The sequence below is a fragment of the Dendroctonus ponderosae genome, unplaced genomic scaffold (assembly GCF_020466585.1).
Source record: "Dendroctonus ponderosae isolate FM_Combo_2020 unplaced genomic scaffold, Dpon_F_20191213v2 Dpon_F_20191213_19, whole genome shotgun sequence".
Taxonomy (NCBI): Eukaryota; Metazoa; Arthropoda; class Insecta; order Coleoptera; family Curculionidae; genus Dendroctonus; species Dendroctonus ponderosae.
Genome location: NW_026018060.1, coordinates 1 through 15,075, shown reverse-complemented (window position 1 = coordinate 15,075; position 15,075 = coordinate 1). Strand labels below are relative to the sequence as shown.

The following is a 15,075-nucleotide window of genomic DNA, read 5'->3' as shown; positions in this document are numbered from 1 at the left end:
TTTGTTGTATAGGCTCTTCGATTGAAGAGCTTTTTCAAGAATTCCTTCATAATTTTCTGCAGTTTTATTACATAGTTTCAAATGTTGAACATTTTATCTTAAATAAGTAACTAAATAAATCTTGATTCAATCTGATGTTTGGTATAAAAAAACTGCTAAGGTGACACTACGGTCTGAAGCAGTAATCCTCCATTTTAACCAAAGTCAAACATGTTTCCACGGTTGTTAAAATTGAACATGTTTTTGGAATTTTCTTCGTAATTGGAGACAAAACGCGGAATTTCCCTAAAATCATCTTCGTCACATATATCTGTTTCGTTTACTCGTATGTGTTGAGACTGTCCGATTTTTACACAGCTTTCAGTCTGAAAATCGTTAGCATCCATCAGAGTATTCGAAGTGGGACAAAACTGAATATAATTGTCCGCATAATTTCTGTCGATCTGCGGTTTATAACGGTTGCAACTGGGGCGTGAGCAATCACACTAAAATATAAACATTACAATATTATATGAATCGAATAATCATTACACTGGGTTTGCTTTTACAGCGTGACTTTAAAACCGTGCAATTGATATAGCTCATGAATGACAAAAGATATGAAAAATTCCTTGAAACCGCTTCTACATAGTAACTAATTTACCCACATTTGCGTTTAACTCCTGTCACCCAGCTTTACAACTTTAAATGGCGTCTCTTCCCCTTGTGCTGTGCTTAAAGAAAAGAAATGAAGACAGGCATTTTTACCTAGTCTAAGGCGATGGTTACATTTGATAGATAGCTAAATTTCAAGACACTCGTTTTACTGACAATAAGAAGTTGGTGTGTACTCACTGAATGAAAATTCAAACAAGTTTTCTGTAATGAAGTACGTATGTAATATAGTTAAGTTCTCGGCATTTATTACAAAAAACTTGTTTGATTGAATTATAATGAAATGAGCCACAAGTGCTTGAAGCACTTTAAATGGAAGTTCTTGGTCGTTTTGGGCCGAATCCTACTTCGTGGATACGCTTGGAAGCTTTAAAAATTGGACTTTCCCGCAAAACAATTACAAATGCGTAAAAAAACTGAAAACTCGGGTGATTACATATTGCGAGTCATGCAAGAACTTTTAAAGGACCATGTTAACAAGCTGTCGGTTCCAATTGCAGCGCCGGGCGTAATTAGCATTTTATTGTTGAATATTAATATTTCTTTCAAAGTAATTCACATAATTATGGAATGTGAGTTGATTTTACAACATCCGGCAGTGTCCGATATATATTGGCTGCATCGGGATCATTTATGCGTCTTAGTACGTCATATGCAACATATTTTTAAGTCGTTTGCTTAATTAGGGCCGGTTGCACAAAAGCAACTTCAACGATGGTTCAGCAGAATAAACGTATTCGATAATGTAAAACGGCGTACACTATTATTTGGTAAATGTTTGTTACATAAACAGTACAATCATTAATTTAACATATAGCTGTAGCTCACAAATTGTAAATAATCGTTATTTTTATTTTATATATTCTATTTTGAAGATTAACTCAATACTTGGAAACTGAAAAAGTAACTAATATCGATAATCTAGGCTATAAATTTAAAATCACGATCGTTCAATTGCACGAAACTATTTGGTCGTTTCCTGTATGTTGGTGGATATTTTGTATTTCAAAATATTCCAAGGAACTCCAGAACATCTAACAACGTCTGTGACTTCACCCAAAAAGTCCATTTTCAAAAAAAAGTATTTATAATATTAAAAATGCTTTTTTATTTATTCTGAGAGTTTTTGATAGTTTCGATCATCTACGTTTGAAAGTTTAAGTTTCTATTAAGTATTATTTAAGTACCTGGTAAGATGGGACCTGAGATCAGTACCTGGGTTAAGAGTGTGAATTTGAATGCAAAAATGGTTTATGGACGCACCTTGAAACAAAGAACTGAAGCGGGGATATACGGAGAAGCCGGTCGAAATTTACATCAAACAGTAAGATTGTTCAACGAAAGATTTCCTGCGAGTCCCATTTGCCGAAATTATTACAGAAAATTGCTCCAAAAGTTTGTGACTACTAGCAGTGTTGGCCGGAAAAAAGTACTGAAAAAAGTCTATTCTCGAAGCCAAACAAATTGATTTGATGATGATTGATTATTCATGTCGCCTCTATGGTCACCAATTTGCAGCAGTCATCAGAAAACGCTGCTGAAGAATGCCAAGTCTCAGCAACAATTCTACAAAATTATCTTAGGAATAACAAGGTCCATCCATACTAAATTAGTCTGGTTCATTAGTTAACAGAAGATTATTCGGATAGGCAGTTTTGTGAACTCATGTGCGAATCAACTGTTCAATTTCCAGATTATGACAGACGAATTTGCTTTTCTAACGAATCAACTGAATATGCAGAATGTACGGTATTGGTCTGATGTGAACCAATACATATTTCGAGAACGCCACACAATTCCCACAGAAAATAAATGTTTGGGATGGCAAACTTGGAAATTATTTTGTCGGTCCCATATTAATTGATCAGAATCTTATCGGTTAATTTTATCTAGATATGTTAATAAACCAGATTTATTCGAGGATACAAAGACTCGTCAAGTTCAAACCGGAGGAATTTCACAGTGATATTTTTCAACAGGACGGTGCACCCCCTCATTCAAGAGCAGTTAGGGAGTGGCTAAATACAGTATTTCCAACTAGGTGGATTGGACGGCGGGGGCCAGTTGAATGGCCGCCACGGTCGCCCGATCTTGCCTCAATAGACTTTTCTCTGGGGATATCGCAAGTTTATGTTAGTTAAAGTTAAGGAGCCAATTTATGTTACAAAACCTGATTCAATTGAAGACCTGAGAGAAAAAATAAGGAACTTTGGCCTTGGAATACCGGCAGACACATTGGCAAAAGTTAAAGATGAATTCACGAATCGACTTTATCATTGCCAGGCTGCTAACGGAGAACATTTTGAACATTTAATAAAATGGAATTCCTAAAAGTTAAGTTGTTAAGAATTGATAAATGGATAATGGTGTATGGCACTCATTTTATAAAGCTTGAAAATATCTGGGTAGGACTTGCTGTATGTGATAATTGCAATTAGGGCGAAGTCGGTTTAGATAAAAATACAATTTTGTACAGCGTTAGAAAAACAATCAACTCATCAGATATATTAATTGGCAAGCGGTCATTCGAAAACTACTGAAACAAACGATCTACAAATTGACGGTTGACGGGAGGATGAACAGACCTTCAAAACAAGGTGTCACTCGACCACCCATTCCATTAGGAAAAATAAACGAAAATGGCGTAAGACTGTCACTTTGACATTTTCAGCAGTCATTTTTATGTCAAAAGATAGACAATTTGACCTTAATAGCGTCGCAAATTTTGTGGAAACAGCTATAAAGGTTCACAAAATAAGGAGGGATCTCATTATTTACGCGAGCACTATACAGCTTTTTACCTTTATTGTTTTAGCCAATTGCAACTAAATGTCTGAAGTTACAACCCTAAATTAACTTTAACAATATTTTCCGTAAATTACAAAAATATATTTACTGTGGAAGGTACACTTTTCTGAAAGAAAATACAACTTTAATTTTGATGAAACAAACAAGACGAGATTTTTGAAATACCAGCATTTGTAGTGCTTGATTGCCAATTTTTGTGTTTTGTTCCTCCTATTTTTTTAATTCAAAATTAAAAATTCGTGCTATTTTGTCAGTTCTGTGTAGTTATCTGTAATGTTGGTCAAAGTCAAGAGCTCAGCAGCCAATCAAGTACATTATTTTGATGGGTGATTTCCATTGCATTTTTTTATTCTCTAAAGCTTTTGATAACGCAAAACCTTGTTAGCTTAAATAACACTTGGTTTAAAAATGGTATTATCTGTTCACCAGTTTAACAACACAGTTGATTATTTAACGGGTATCATAGTTTTGTTGAACACGTCGTTTATGGACGTCCTTTAATTGTGATATGCTGCTTTTATAATCACGTCCGTCTCACATGATTATCACGTTTGGTGCGAGCTGAATGATCAGACATTTAGAACCCTTTCCAAGATATCACTTTGAACTCCCACATATAAAGCAAAAGCATTGACATGGTTGCTTTTAATATTGTGAACGACAAGAACTTTCCAACAAATCCAAATTATGAAAAATTTGTTATAACGACCCTCTACCGCAACATATTCCGAGATATAAGTTAAACTATCAAAACTAGGTTAATCTCGCTGCGGAATCGCAACTTTGCTTGAGGACGGAGGAGAACAAACGAGTCACAAAACGTTCAATCTAAATGACTCGCCAGATGTTTTCGACCGTTTCAGAAATAAATATAATGTTTTAATTTTCTTCGTCCTGCTTATTATGCTTTTAATATCGCTTTTGAAGGGGCTCTTTAAATTTTCATATCTTGGAGTCTACCCTTATCGGAATTTGCGATAAATACTAATCATAGAAAAGTTCTTGCTATCTAAAAAGGTTTTACAGCGGTTTTTAATATTTTCAAATACGTGTCCGAGATACGTGAACCAGCTTCAGGCACCTGAAAGGGAGTGAAACTCTGGTCCCGTTGAACATTTTACCAACATAATTTTCAATAAATGTACTTTTGGAACGATTCCTTTGACGGCCGCGATATTCTCAATCTTCGATGTGAAATTATGTTTATGACTGTTGGCTTCAAGCCACACATTTGCCATTGGAGTCACATACAGGGTGTTTTTTTAGTGCGATAGGAAATAATCGACTATATCGCACTAAAAACCACTCTGTATGTAAAGATAATTTTCACTATGACTAAAAAGTGACGGTCGAATCATTTCGACTGCAAAGATTCTATTATTTTCTTATTTGAAGAGCTTTTACAAGGGAAGAGGTGCACTATAAAAGTACAAAGTTAGAGTAATGGGAGACAGATAAAATAGGGTTCCTATACGTATTATAGAATCAAATACAACGAACGGCTTTTTAATTTTCATTCATTGCTAGATACAGTCGTTGCACATTTGAAATCTTCGCCTAAAATGTCTCACCTGTTGCTTATAAGTTTCCATTCCTGTAGCGTAGTTTTGTTGTCCATTTTCAAATTCTAACTTGTGATTTTTATTTTGTTTAAATCCAAATTTAGATGGATTAATAGTCACTTCGCTTCTGAAATGAGCTCTACCTAGGGGGCTTTCTGCCGTTTCTCGCTCTGAATGATTATGAACCATTTTGCATTGTGGTTTGATCTCGTATAAATCAAAACGATTACTATTTGCAAGTATCACAACAGGTTTTATTTGACAGTTCAATGGCTGAGTTGCATTAATTGTTCGATTGTTTGGAGTATGATAAACCCAATTCCTTGGCGGTACTGGAAGCGTATTCTGCATGTTTTTGTCTTCCAAATCGTTATCATCGCTGTCTTCCAGTGTTTTTTCGTGCATTTTTGGTTTTCCTGACAATACCAAGTTGACATTGTTGATTTCCGTTTTTACTATTTCCTTGCTCTCATTTACGACGTTCTTTTTAAAAGTTACACGAATTTTATTAATAAAGTTCGTACAAAATGTAGAGTTAACGTTTAACTTTAAATGGCTACAGCGCGGAGTGTGAAAATTGCAATTCTTGTCTCCAAATAAGGTCCGTACATTATCAGTTTCAGCGTTTTCGTCATATTGATCACTAACATTTCGGTCACTAGCATCTACTCGTCGATGTGTTCTATAAACCTTCCTTGGCTGATGGTGCTCTTCAGGTTGCGCGTTTTGAGCTTCGGAAAGTTTGTCACTAATTTCTTTAAAAATACTTTTTGGATTTTTCTTTAATATTGGCTTGTAACGCACACTGCTTGAATGTACATTAGACGAAGAATTGCTCCTCGAAGGTTCTGAGCCAGATTGATGATGATAAGGTGACTGTAAACTATCACTCTCGCGTCTTTTCGACAACCTCTGAGATCGTCTTAAAATATTTTTTCGTTCGAAAATCTCCTGCAGATTATCAGGCAATACTTTACCTTTGTTTTGTTTATTGGGACGACTTTCACCTTAAAGTAACAGTTATTTACAATAATTATTATTTCATTTGTAATAAGTATCTTCAATCTTGAAGTGATAGACTTACTGAGAATGTGGAAATACACTACCTGAATAAAAATAGAAACTAGATATTTTCCCCAAATAAGCACAAGTGCAGTTATTACAATGTTTGCTTAAAGATTGTTTGTGTGAGATGGTATGAGAAAGGGTGAGTTTCTTGAAATGTATGTTTGGTGATAATTGAATGTTTTGGCACAAAATACACACGATATAAAAATTCTTATAAAATCTATTTTAAAATGAAATCATGAGTATGTATATCGAAACTCGACATTTTGATGAGAATGTAATTTAAGAATCACGATCTAAATTAAACATTTAAATGAGTAGTTTAGCTCTGGTATTAAATATTTCTGGTTTCTTGAAATTGAAATCTTTGCTGTAAATCACTAAGTGCTGTAAAATATTTTAAAAAACGTTTCAAATTACTGTGTATACAGACTGTTTAAAGAACACTATGTATAGTAAGTGTTAACATTAAAAATACTGTATGGCAAATTGAAAATTTTGTTATTGTCACTTCTTGGATCTGCACTAACTATTATATAGGGTGTCCGGAAAAGGTGCGACCAACACTTAACGAGGCAACTCTACAGCAAAAATGAGTTATAAGTTTCACAAAAGTGTCATAAGAACTCATTTTCGCTGTAGAGTTGCCTCGTTAAGTGTTGGTCGCACCTTTTCCGGACATGTGTGAGTTTGATAGCCGTTTTTCGATGTGATTTATTGGATCTTTGATTAACATACACCTATACGCTAAATGAGAATTAAGGGCATAATCATATGTTAATATTCTCAATAATGATGAATTTATTCTTTCTCTTCAGTTTGATAATTACCAGAAATAAACGGGGTGTTTAAACAAAACGCGTCAATATTTGAAGAAATCATTTCTCAGGTTGTTTTATAAAAAAGTCCTAGAAAAATGAATCAAACAGATCGATTGCAAAATACAAGGTGTAAAATATTTAAAAGTTAAGTTTTTCAAAAATAATTTAAAGAAGTTTTTATCGATTTTTTCGCACATTGGTATCATTATTAGTGGCAATCAGGTGCAGATTTAGTGCTAACTACATTAAAATTATTAAGTCTAGGCAGGATGCCTAGTGACTATTTAAGTCTATTTAAATATCGATATTTGTTCGAGATAAAGCAGCAAATTTATAACTTCTGTGTTCCTTGAACCCTAGAAGTTCTCTTGAAGGAATCTTTGTTGGTTTATGAGGTAAATAATAAAACTTATTTTTGCAAATGTGATTTTTATTTAAATTAAATTAGTGCTCAGTAAATTAAATTAAATTTAAAAAATTACTATGTGTAGAGTCATTTGTAGTAATTCGAAATTATTGAAACTCAACAGAAATATAAACTATTCCGATTTCGATGATGCATACAAATGTCTGTTACATTTAGGCATCATTACAATTCGGCCGGTATGCATAGTCAATCCGAACCGATTCGCCGTGATGTCGCCTAGATGAATACAGGAGCATTGTTTCCAATGCTTAGGTAAATAAAGTCGCATAGTGACGAACAAAAGTCGCCCAAATTGCATCACATTGACGAAGACTTTCATCGCTCATTTTGCGCAAATTCAACAATTGAAACGTGTTTTAACAAATTTGATCGCCTAATTTGCGATTTATCGCCCAACTTCGCAGCACTGGCAGAAAATATATCAGTTTGCCGAAATTAAAATATCCGACAACTCGCCAAGTAAATACTTTTAGGTCGTTGGGCTACATGTGTTTTAGTAAAAGTTAATTAGTTTTAATTAATAATTAATTCATATAAGTATTAAGAACATTTTAAGATATTAGGATATAGCGCCGTTGGGTCCCTGCCGACGCGCTCTTCGCTATGGCGGCACATGTTAACGGCGAATCGCTTACGATCGACTATGCATACGGGCGTAACAAAACAATAATTCTGTTAATATTAGGCAAAACAACATGTACTACAACATCATTATTATTAAATTATTAAATCATTTACGATTAATATTACGTATCAGATACGTTGCAAACCTATAGATACGTAGCAAACCAGGCACTTTCTTTGGTAAAATGATCTGAGAAATTATTGTTTTAAAGATTGCCGCTTTTAAACACCTTATAGATAATAACGCACGGGTACCCAAATCTGATTAATTTAGATTTGTGTTAAATATTCAACAAAATACTTTGTTGTATAGTCACAATCTTTGACGCCATAGTCGGTAACATAAAGTTCTTAATTGTTTAAAGTTTTTATAGAAAGTAAGCCAGAACAATTTTCGACCTATACATGTATATTTTATTAGTGCAAAGATAATAGAGAAAAAACACTATTTTTTGCATTAAAATGCATATAGAAGTAAATAGTACGTTAACCAGACCGAAGACACAGTAATCTACTCAAATATACATTTACCTTTTCTTGCAGTATCAGAAGTGAATCCATTAATCAAAAATCCGGGAAGTAACTACAAATAAAAGCGATAAAAGGCGAAATGAATGCGTTATAGAATTAAATTTAAAACAGGTTCAACTAATTCCATTTGTGGCAATAGTTTATGATAGGAGCACCCAGTAACCAGTCTGAGTTTTAATGCCCATTTGTTTAGCATATAAAATATAAGTTTATTTAAATAAATTTCATTATTAAGTGGTTAAGTTAAGCTAAACAAGTATTTTTTCAATATTTGAAGCAAGTAGACATTAGAACACTTATTATTCACTATTATATATGTACGAATGAACTTACAGTTACTCTTTTCGATCCAATATTTGATTTGCTCTCCGTAATTCTTATATCTTGCCCCAATTTTCCGGCTTTGGAATTACTTTTAACAAGACGACGTTTGTTTTTATATGCTTTTCTTGTGTTCATTTTGAAAATGATTAATTTTTAAATATTTCTTTACATATAAACTTCAAATATTAAAAATGGCGTTTATTGAAATTAACTAAATGTCATTTTGAGTATTTTGTCGTTTAAGATTTTATAAGCTGTAATTTGTAATGACCACAGATCACAGAGTATCCTCTGTGATCTGTGGTCATTACAAATGACGTACAGTCGATGACTCAAAATATACAATAGGTATTTCCCAAAGTTCTTCAGAAACTGATCAACTAATATTACATTTCTGTCCCATAAGCATCTAAAACGAAATTCAAATGTGTGGGCGTAAAACGAATTAAGATGCTTGTATATTCTGGTGTTAGTTAGACTCTCAGGAGTCTTAAATTTTTCCCTAATTCACGGCGGTTTGGTAGCCTAAAATCTTCTCTATAGATGTTCTTAGTTAGGTATACCCACACACTGTTATATCCAAAAAAAATTATTGATACATCCAAAAAAAAATATTGTTATATCCAAAAAATAGGTTTTCTGATGGAAGGAAAACGATTTCTAATATTACTTTATAAGATTCGCTGTTCAACCTGCCGTCAATATTCCAACAAACTCCTGGTCCACGACTTAAGCCCACAAGTTTACAGAAAACCTACCGCTGGTCTGATGTGGATATATTTGACTAAATCTTGAATTTGGAGGCTGGCATATTGGAACTTTGCCATTATATGAGGACTGCAATACTTTTTCGTCCCTAAAAATCACAGTGTTCCAAAAATTGTGATCTTTCATCAAAAACTCCATAGCATATGCAACCCTTTTTCTTGCTTATTTTCTTGACTTAATAATTAGTTCGGCGCATCTACACGACATCTCAATTTTCACAAACGGTTTGTTGGGTATTCCGACTCAAAAATTTTTGTCCTTAAAAAATACAGAATTTCCTCACGTCTTTTATTAGAAATTGATAAACAGTGCTTTTATCTCGCAATAAGAACGAATTCTTCATCAAAAGGTAATCAAGAACTATCACCTAGAGCAGGGATGAGCAACACGCAGCCCGTTAAACGTGTCTATGCGGCCCGCCAAGCTATTCAAAAAATTGAATTTATGATGTCAACTTTCTCCTATCAATATATTGTTATAAAATTAATTATAATAAAATAGAAGTACATACTGACCGATAGAATTTTTGACGAGTTACTCACTTGTGGGCGACTTGTTCAAACATGCAATACAAACCAAAATTTCTTAAAACTTTCAAATGTTATTATTTGTACAAATGCACTTATTTACTTCATAATAGCATGTCAGAAAAGCAAACCAAAAAACGGAAGGTTGCGGATGAGCATTTTCAAGAAAAGCGGAAATTTGATTATTTTTTGACTTTCGTCAAAGATAAAGCTGTATGCTTAATATGCTCGCTCAGACACTATGTCGACATTAAAAAAATATAGCATAAAAAAGCATTACGGTACAAAACATGAACAACGATATACAGTTTTGTAAATTATTAATGAGTACTCTATACGCGGCCCGCCAAAAAAAATTAAATTTAAATTGGCCCGTTGATTAAAAAGGTTGCTCACGGCTGACCTAGAGGGTATCCTGCAACACATTTAGGCCCAAGCTGTTTTTGGAAAAAATGCGGTTTTCGAATCATTTTTGCTAAATTAAGTTGGCAATTTTCCCAAAAGAAAACCATCCACGCGATCTTAGTTCACTTTGAAACACCTCTCACCACGCTTAAACTGCAAGAGCGAAAAACAATTTTATAGGCTTAAAGGGCCAAATATTTGTCGGCGAATTCCCCTTTTGTGGGAGATAGCGACTTAAAATGATAATAAAACAAAAACGGTTATCCAAAAAAACAAAAATTAAAAAATGATTCGGAACTAACTACTTAAAACGCAAATGCGTACAATAGGTGTAAGAAAAAAAAAACAGTTTGTTAGACAACGTGAACATCATGGCGTCTTTGGTTTTCTTTTGGAAAAGTACTCAAAAGCGGCGAAAAACACGCCTTTCCAGGAAATACTACTAAGAAATTATTTTTACACGCACATTTATACCTTCGAACGCGAGAGGGGTTGAAGGACTTCTAGACAATTGGGCGCTGGCGGCAGGAACAGTCAATACCTTTTTAATGATTTTGCAAATGAATACTCAATTGAGCTGTGTTTCTTGCCAAATGTCTTAGCTTTTAGAATTGCTATCACACAGCGGTAAGATAATATTCATTATTATTTTCAGGAACATAAATTGTCAGAACCAACAAAAGAGCTGAAAGTTTCTTAGTTACTTTATATTATAAATTGTTTAATATAAAACTTATGCTGGTAAGAGACCAATAATAAGAAATAAGGCGTGTGATGCGATAATAAAATGGAATACTGCATAGTACAAGAGATGCTCATATAATGTTTTATCTAGTGATCAGTTTCCAGCTAATTAATAGTGCTTCTGCGTGTGCGCTTAAAATTGATATTGATACAAAAACGACTTCGAAATACTTGTAAGATATAAAGCTAGACCATTGAACCGTAAAATAACATTAGAGGTCCTATTTGCAGCTTTATGTAAATTAAATATACAGGGTGTCCTGTAAACTCATGATCAAAAAGGTACTGCGATATTCGTTGGACCAAAAGAAGACGATCTGACCTAACTTTTATTAACAAAAAAATGTCTCGCTCCTCTGCTATTGATGGTCAAAATTCTTCAAAAAATTTATCTTTTTTGAAATATCGGGAGAATGGTACGATGTATTTTCGTGAAACTTGCTGGGAATTTGTTCTTATGTAGGACTTATATTTTGATGAATCCATCGAGTTCAGCCGTTTTAGACAAGTGGTGAATTCTTGAGTGTCGTGGTACAAAAACTACCAGCACTTTTTAATTGGAGAATGAAATCAATTCATTTTTTTTTAGGTTGATGCACTAATCATGTATTCACAATTTTGTGCTGTTTGTAAAATCTTGTAGCATTCATAGTTTTGCGAAAAAAAAAATTTCATCAAAATCATCATATCAAAATAGTGCATCAACCTAAAAAAATGAGTTGATTTTATCGTCCAACTAAAAAGTTCTGGTAAGTTTTGTACCACGACACTCAAGAATTCACCACTTGTCCAAAACGGCTGAACTCGATTGTTTCATCAAAATATGAGTCTTACATAAGAACAAATTGACAGCGAGTTTCACTAAAATACATCGTACCATTCTCCCGATATTTCGAAAAAGATAAATTTTTTTGAAGAACTTTGACGATCAATAGCAGAGGAGCCAGACATTTTTTGTTAATAAAAGTTAGGTCAGATCGTCTTCTTTTGGTCCAAAGAATATCGCAGTACCGTTTTGATCATGAGCTTACGGGACACCCGTATTATCAAAAGAAATTACCAGGTCTTTTGCGGTCGCTTGCTTTTGAATTGTTAGCAACAAACAACGAAGACCACTATGCCTGTGTCATCAATCTAGCATCTGAAGAATAAGGCCTAAGGTAAAAAATTTGGAGACTATCTTATGCCTTAAGTGTATGCGTGATTCCTTAGTCTTGGCGTATAAACTGTACTACATTTTATGCCATTGACTAAGAGAAAAACCATCATCATAAGCAGCATTATAATTTGACTGATATTTGTATAAGTATGTAATTGTATAATATATGTAAATATAACTACCTGCTATATCCTTTACCTTCTCCAAATATCCAAATTCTAGGATATATTATGTAGTTTACACTTTACGAAACTGACCACATAGTGTATTTACGTGAAAATTGCGCCAAAACACAACAAAAATAATAAATAATCAAATTGGTTATATTGTAGGTTTGCATTGAGTCTCTTCGTCTCTCTATATTCACATCCTAACTACAACTAACTTCAACAGAACATTATAGTAGAGCCGAAAACATTAGCCAAAAATGACGAATAAATAAAAGAGGCGTCAAGGGTACCAGACCAAGAAAGCCAGAATAAAACTTAAAAACTCATGTTTGCATCTTTTTGACAATTTAATTTAATATTCTATATTTTTACTAATACCATCAAAATGAACATCTGTCAATCATTTCGACACGATTCTACACCCACTTGACAACGCTGCAGCAAGATCATAACATACATTTTGTTAAAATACATTTTCCATTAATTTATGAAGCAATAAAAAATGCAAGCTGTTTTTAGGTCAACTATTAATCACCTGCCGAGCCGGTTGTTCCTGAAAAATGGAGCAGCCCTACTTCACACCAGGTATCAGAAAATTGTTCTATAACATATAAGGTGTTATGTAATTTTTTTTAGCCTAAATAGACCTAAAACAGCTATTCAGTTTGTTTACAATAATTAGGAATTCATTCGTTTCATATGTAGTCCAGTTTCAATGCCTGTTACTACGTTACTAAGCCCGCATAGATTATAAATATCTTCAAATGTATATGATCAAATATGAGGTATCAATTAACTCCAACAACCTGAAAGTTCAAACTGCTCATAATTGATCAACAAAAATCATATTGGCATATATTCTATTTTAGATCTGCCACCCTACATTAACGCCGTTGTAGAAAAGTAGTATGCATTTCTTGCTAATTAGCTCTATTTAGAAGCATTCGAAGTCAACGAGTTTTCTAAATCTATACAATGGCTAGGTTGTTGAATTCTAGTCTTATCCTCCTATTTATGTCTACTTTTACATTAAGTAAACCGGCATTTTAGGCTACCATTTACCAAAAGGCGGCCTCTTTAACTGACCTCGACAACATAAAACACAAAATAAGTAATCAGAAAATTGTAATGTCCTAATCAAATAATCAGGCCTGTTTTAGACTTTAGAATTTGCAGTAAAAAAACAAAAAATTGTTGAAAATAATAGCAAAACGAGGTGACTTACATATAAATTATATGCTTATACAGGGTGTCAAAAAAAAGATGGTGAGCTCCTATGAAAATTCGTAAGATCTTCCCTAGCAAGATATTGGTACCTGACTGACGCACCTTGGCATCTGATATAATTTGATAATTTTGTAATTTGATGCATACTAGTTAAGGCACCGTAAAATAGTGTGTGAAACGAATTTTGTTTGAATGCGCCAGGAACCGACAAGCTTGTCACGTTAATGCAAAAATTTTAAGCACTCTGTACGATGGCAAAAACCCAATTTTGAATAAAATAATAAAATTAACTATTGTACTTAGCTCCTATAGAAAAATTTAAATAAAAACATTTGTTTAATCTGAGGGTGGAACAACGTTTAGACCTTTATTAGTTGATAAACTCAAGCAAAACACCGTGTGCTAATCGCTCTTTACAATTATTTTATATTGTGATATCGATGGGTCATTTGTACAAAAAAACACATATTATTTGGTGTACAGTGGCAATCCTTTTTTGGAAATCATCAATCGATATGAAGCTCTGTTTATGACAAAATTATCCTAAAAAGCCGAACCTGCAATCCTAATTCGCATGGGATGGCTTTGAATCGCATTGCCTGCAAAATGATGCTCTGAACGTAGCTTTCTGGCAACTTGTTTATTAATTATTTCATGTTCAAAGTAACAAGTTTGAATTTTTAAAAAGGAAATTAAAAAATTTTATGAGATATAATCAGTTTCTTAAAGTTTTTTTGCAATGTTTTTTTGCGGGAGAAAATGGTTTTGTTGCGGGTAGTCGCCGATTGAGGCATTGCTTGAGAACATTGTCAATTTTCTGGAAAAGCATTTAGTGGATTGCAAGTCTGTTGTAATATTCGATTTTTGGGACGATTCTAGCAGAAAATTATCTTTTTTGAAACGCAAACCTGAATACATTTTCTTGGACAAATTAATGCTAATATTTTGATTGTATTACTTATAACATTTAATACTCGGTTAATGATTTCATAAAAAATTACAGTTCTCAAACCAACGCAAAATGGTACCCGGACGCAGAATACTTTGAACAGTTTAAAGGTCCAGTAATGTATCCAGATGAAACAACCAAACATTGGGCTCTGCCGGGTTGGCATAATGAGAAAGCTCCAGTTGAAAAGGAGGTGAAAAATGTTACTATTAATTTTGGGCCCCAACATCCAGCTGCTCACGGTGTACTCCGACTTGTTTTGGAATTAGATGGAGAAGTGAGTTAATGATAACAGAATAATATAATA

The 15,075-nt window shown here is 33.5% G+C and overlaps 2 protein-coding genes across 3 annotated transcripts; one reads left to right on the top strand and one right to left on the bottom strand.

Annotated features, from left to right (window-relative positions):
• Positions 1–49: 49 nt before the first annotated feature.
• LOC125503319 lies at positions 50–12,901 on the bottom strand. Of its 2 annotated transcripts, none has more exons than XM_048663401.1 (5): positions 12,605–12,901; positions 8,829–9,675; positions 8,496–8,547; positions 5,034–6,031; positions 50–485 (listed from the first exon to the last, which is right to left on the bottom strand). In XM_048663401.1, the coding sequence occupies exons 2-5, from the start codon at positions 8,952–8,954 to the stop codon at positions 195–197; spliced, it is 1,467 nt and encodes a 488-aa protein (XP_048519358.1). In that variant the 5' UTR covers positions 8,955–9,675; positions 12,605–12,901; the 3' UTR covers positions 50–194. The 2 variants fall into 2 exon arrangements, with proteins under 2 accessions (XP_048519358.1, XP_048519359.1); XM_048663402.1 differs by having other exon boundaries at positions 12,621–12,901.
• Positions 12,902–12,987: 86 nt separating this feature from the next.
• On the top strand, positions 12,988–15,060 carry LOC125503321 (NADH dehydrogenase [ubiquinone] iron-sulfur protein 2, mitochondrial-like). The gene is made up of 2 exons (XM_048663403.1): positions 12,988–13,177; positions 14,823–15,060. Exons 1-2 carry the CDS (start codon positions 13,095–13,097, stop codon positions 15,052–15,054), a joined length of 315 nt encoding a protein of 104 aa, XP_048519360.1. The 5' UTR covers positions 12,988–13,094; the 3' UTR covers positions 15,055–15,060.
• Positions 15,061–15,075: the final 15 nt, after the last annotated feature.

What these genes read in the sequence shown, in the direction of transcription:
- LOC125503319 (XM_048663401.1), bottom strand. Translation starts at nt 8,954, where the DNA reads ATGAACACAAGAAAAGCATATAAAAACAAACGTCGTCTTGTTAAAAGT. An exon ending in TTCTGATACTGCAAGAAAAG is followed by an intron (nt 6,032 to 8,495) that starts GTAAATGTATAT and finishes TGTTACTTTAAG; the next exon opens with GTGAAAGTCGTCCCAATAAA. An exon ending in TGGAAACTTATAAGCAACAG is followed by an intron (nt 486 to 5,033) that starts GTGAGACATTTT and finishes TTTATATTTTAG; the next exon opens with TGTGATTGCTCACGCCCCAG.
- LOC125503321 (XM_048663403.1), top strand. Translation starts at nt 13,095, where the DNA reads ATGCAAGCTGTTTTTAGGTCAACTATTAATCACCTGCCGAGCCGGTTG. An exon ending in GCAGCCCTACTTCACACCAG is followed by an intron (nt 13,178 to 14,822) that starts GTATCAGAAAAT and finishes AAAAAATTACAG; the next exon opens with TTCTCAAACCAACGCAAAAT.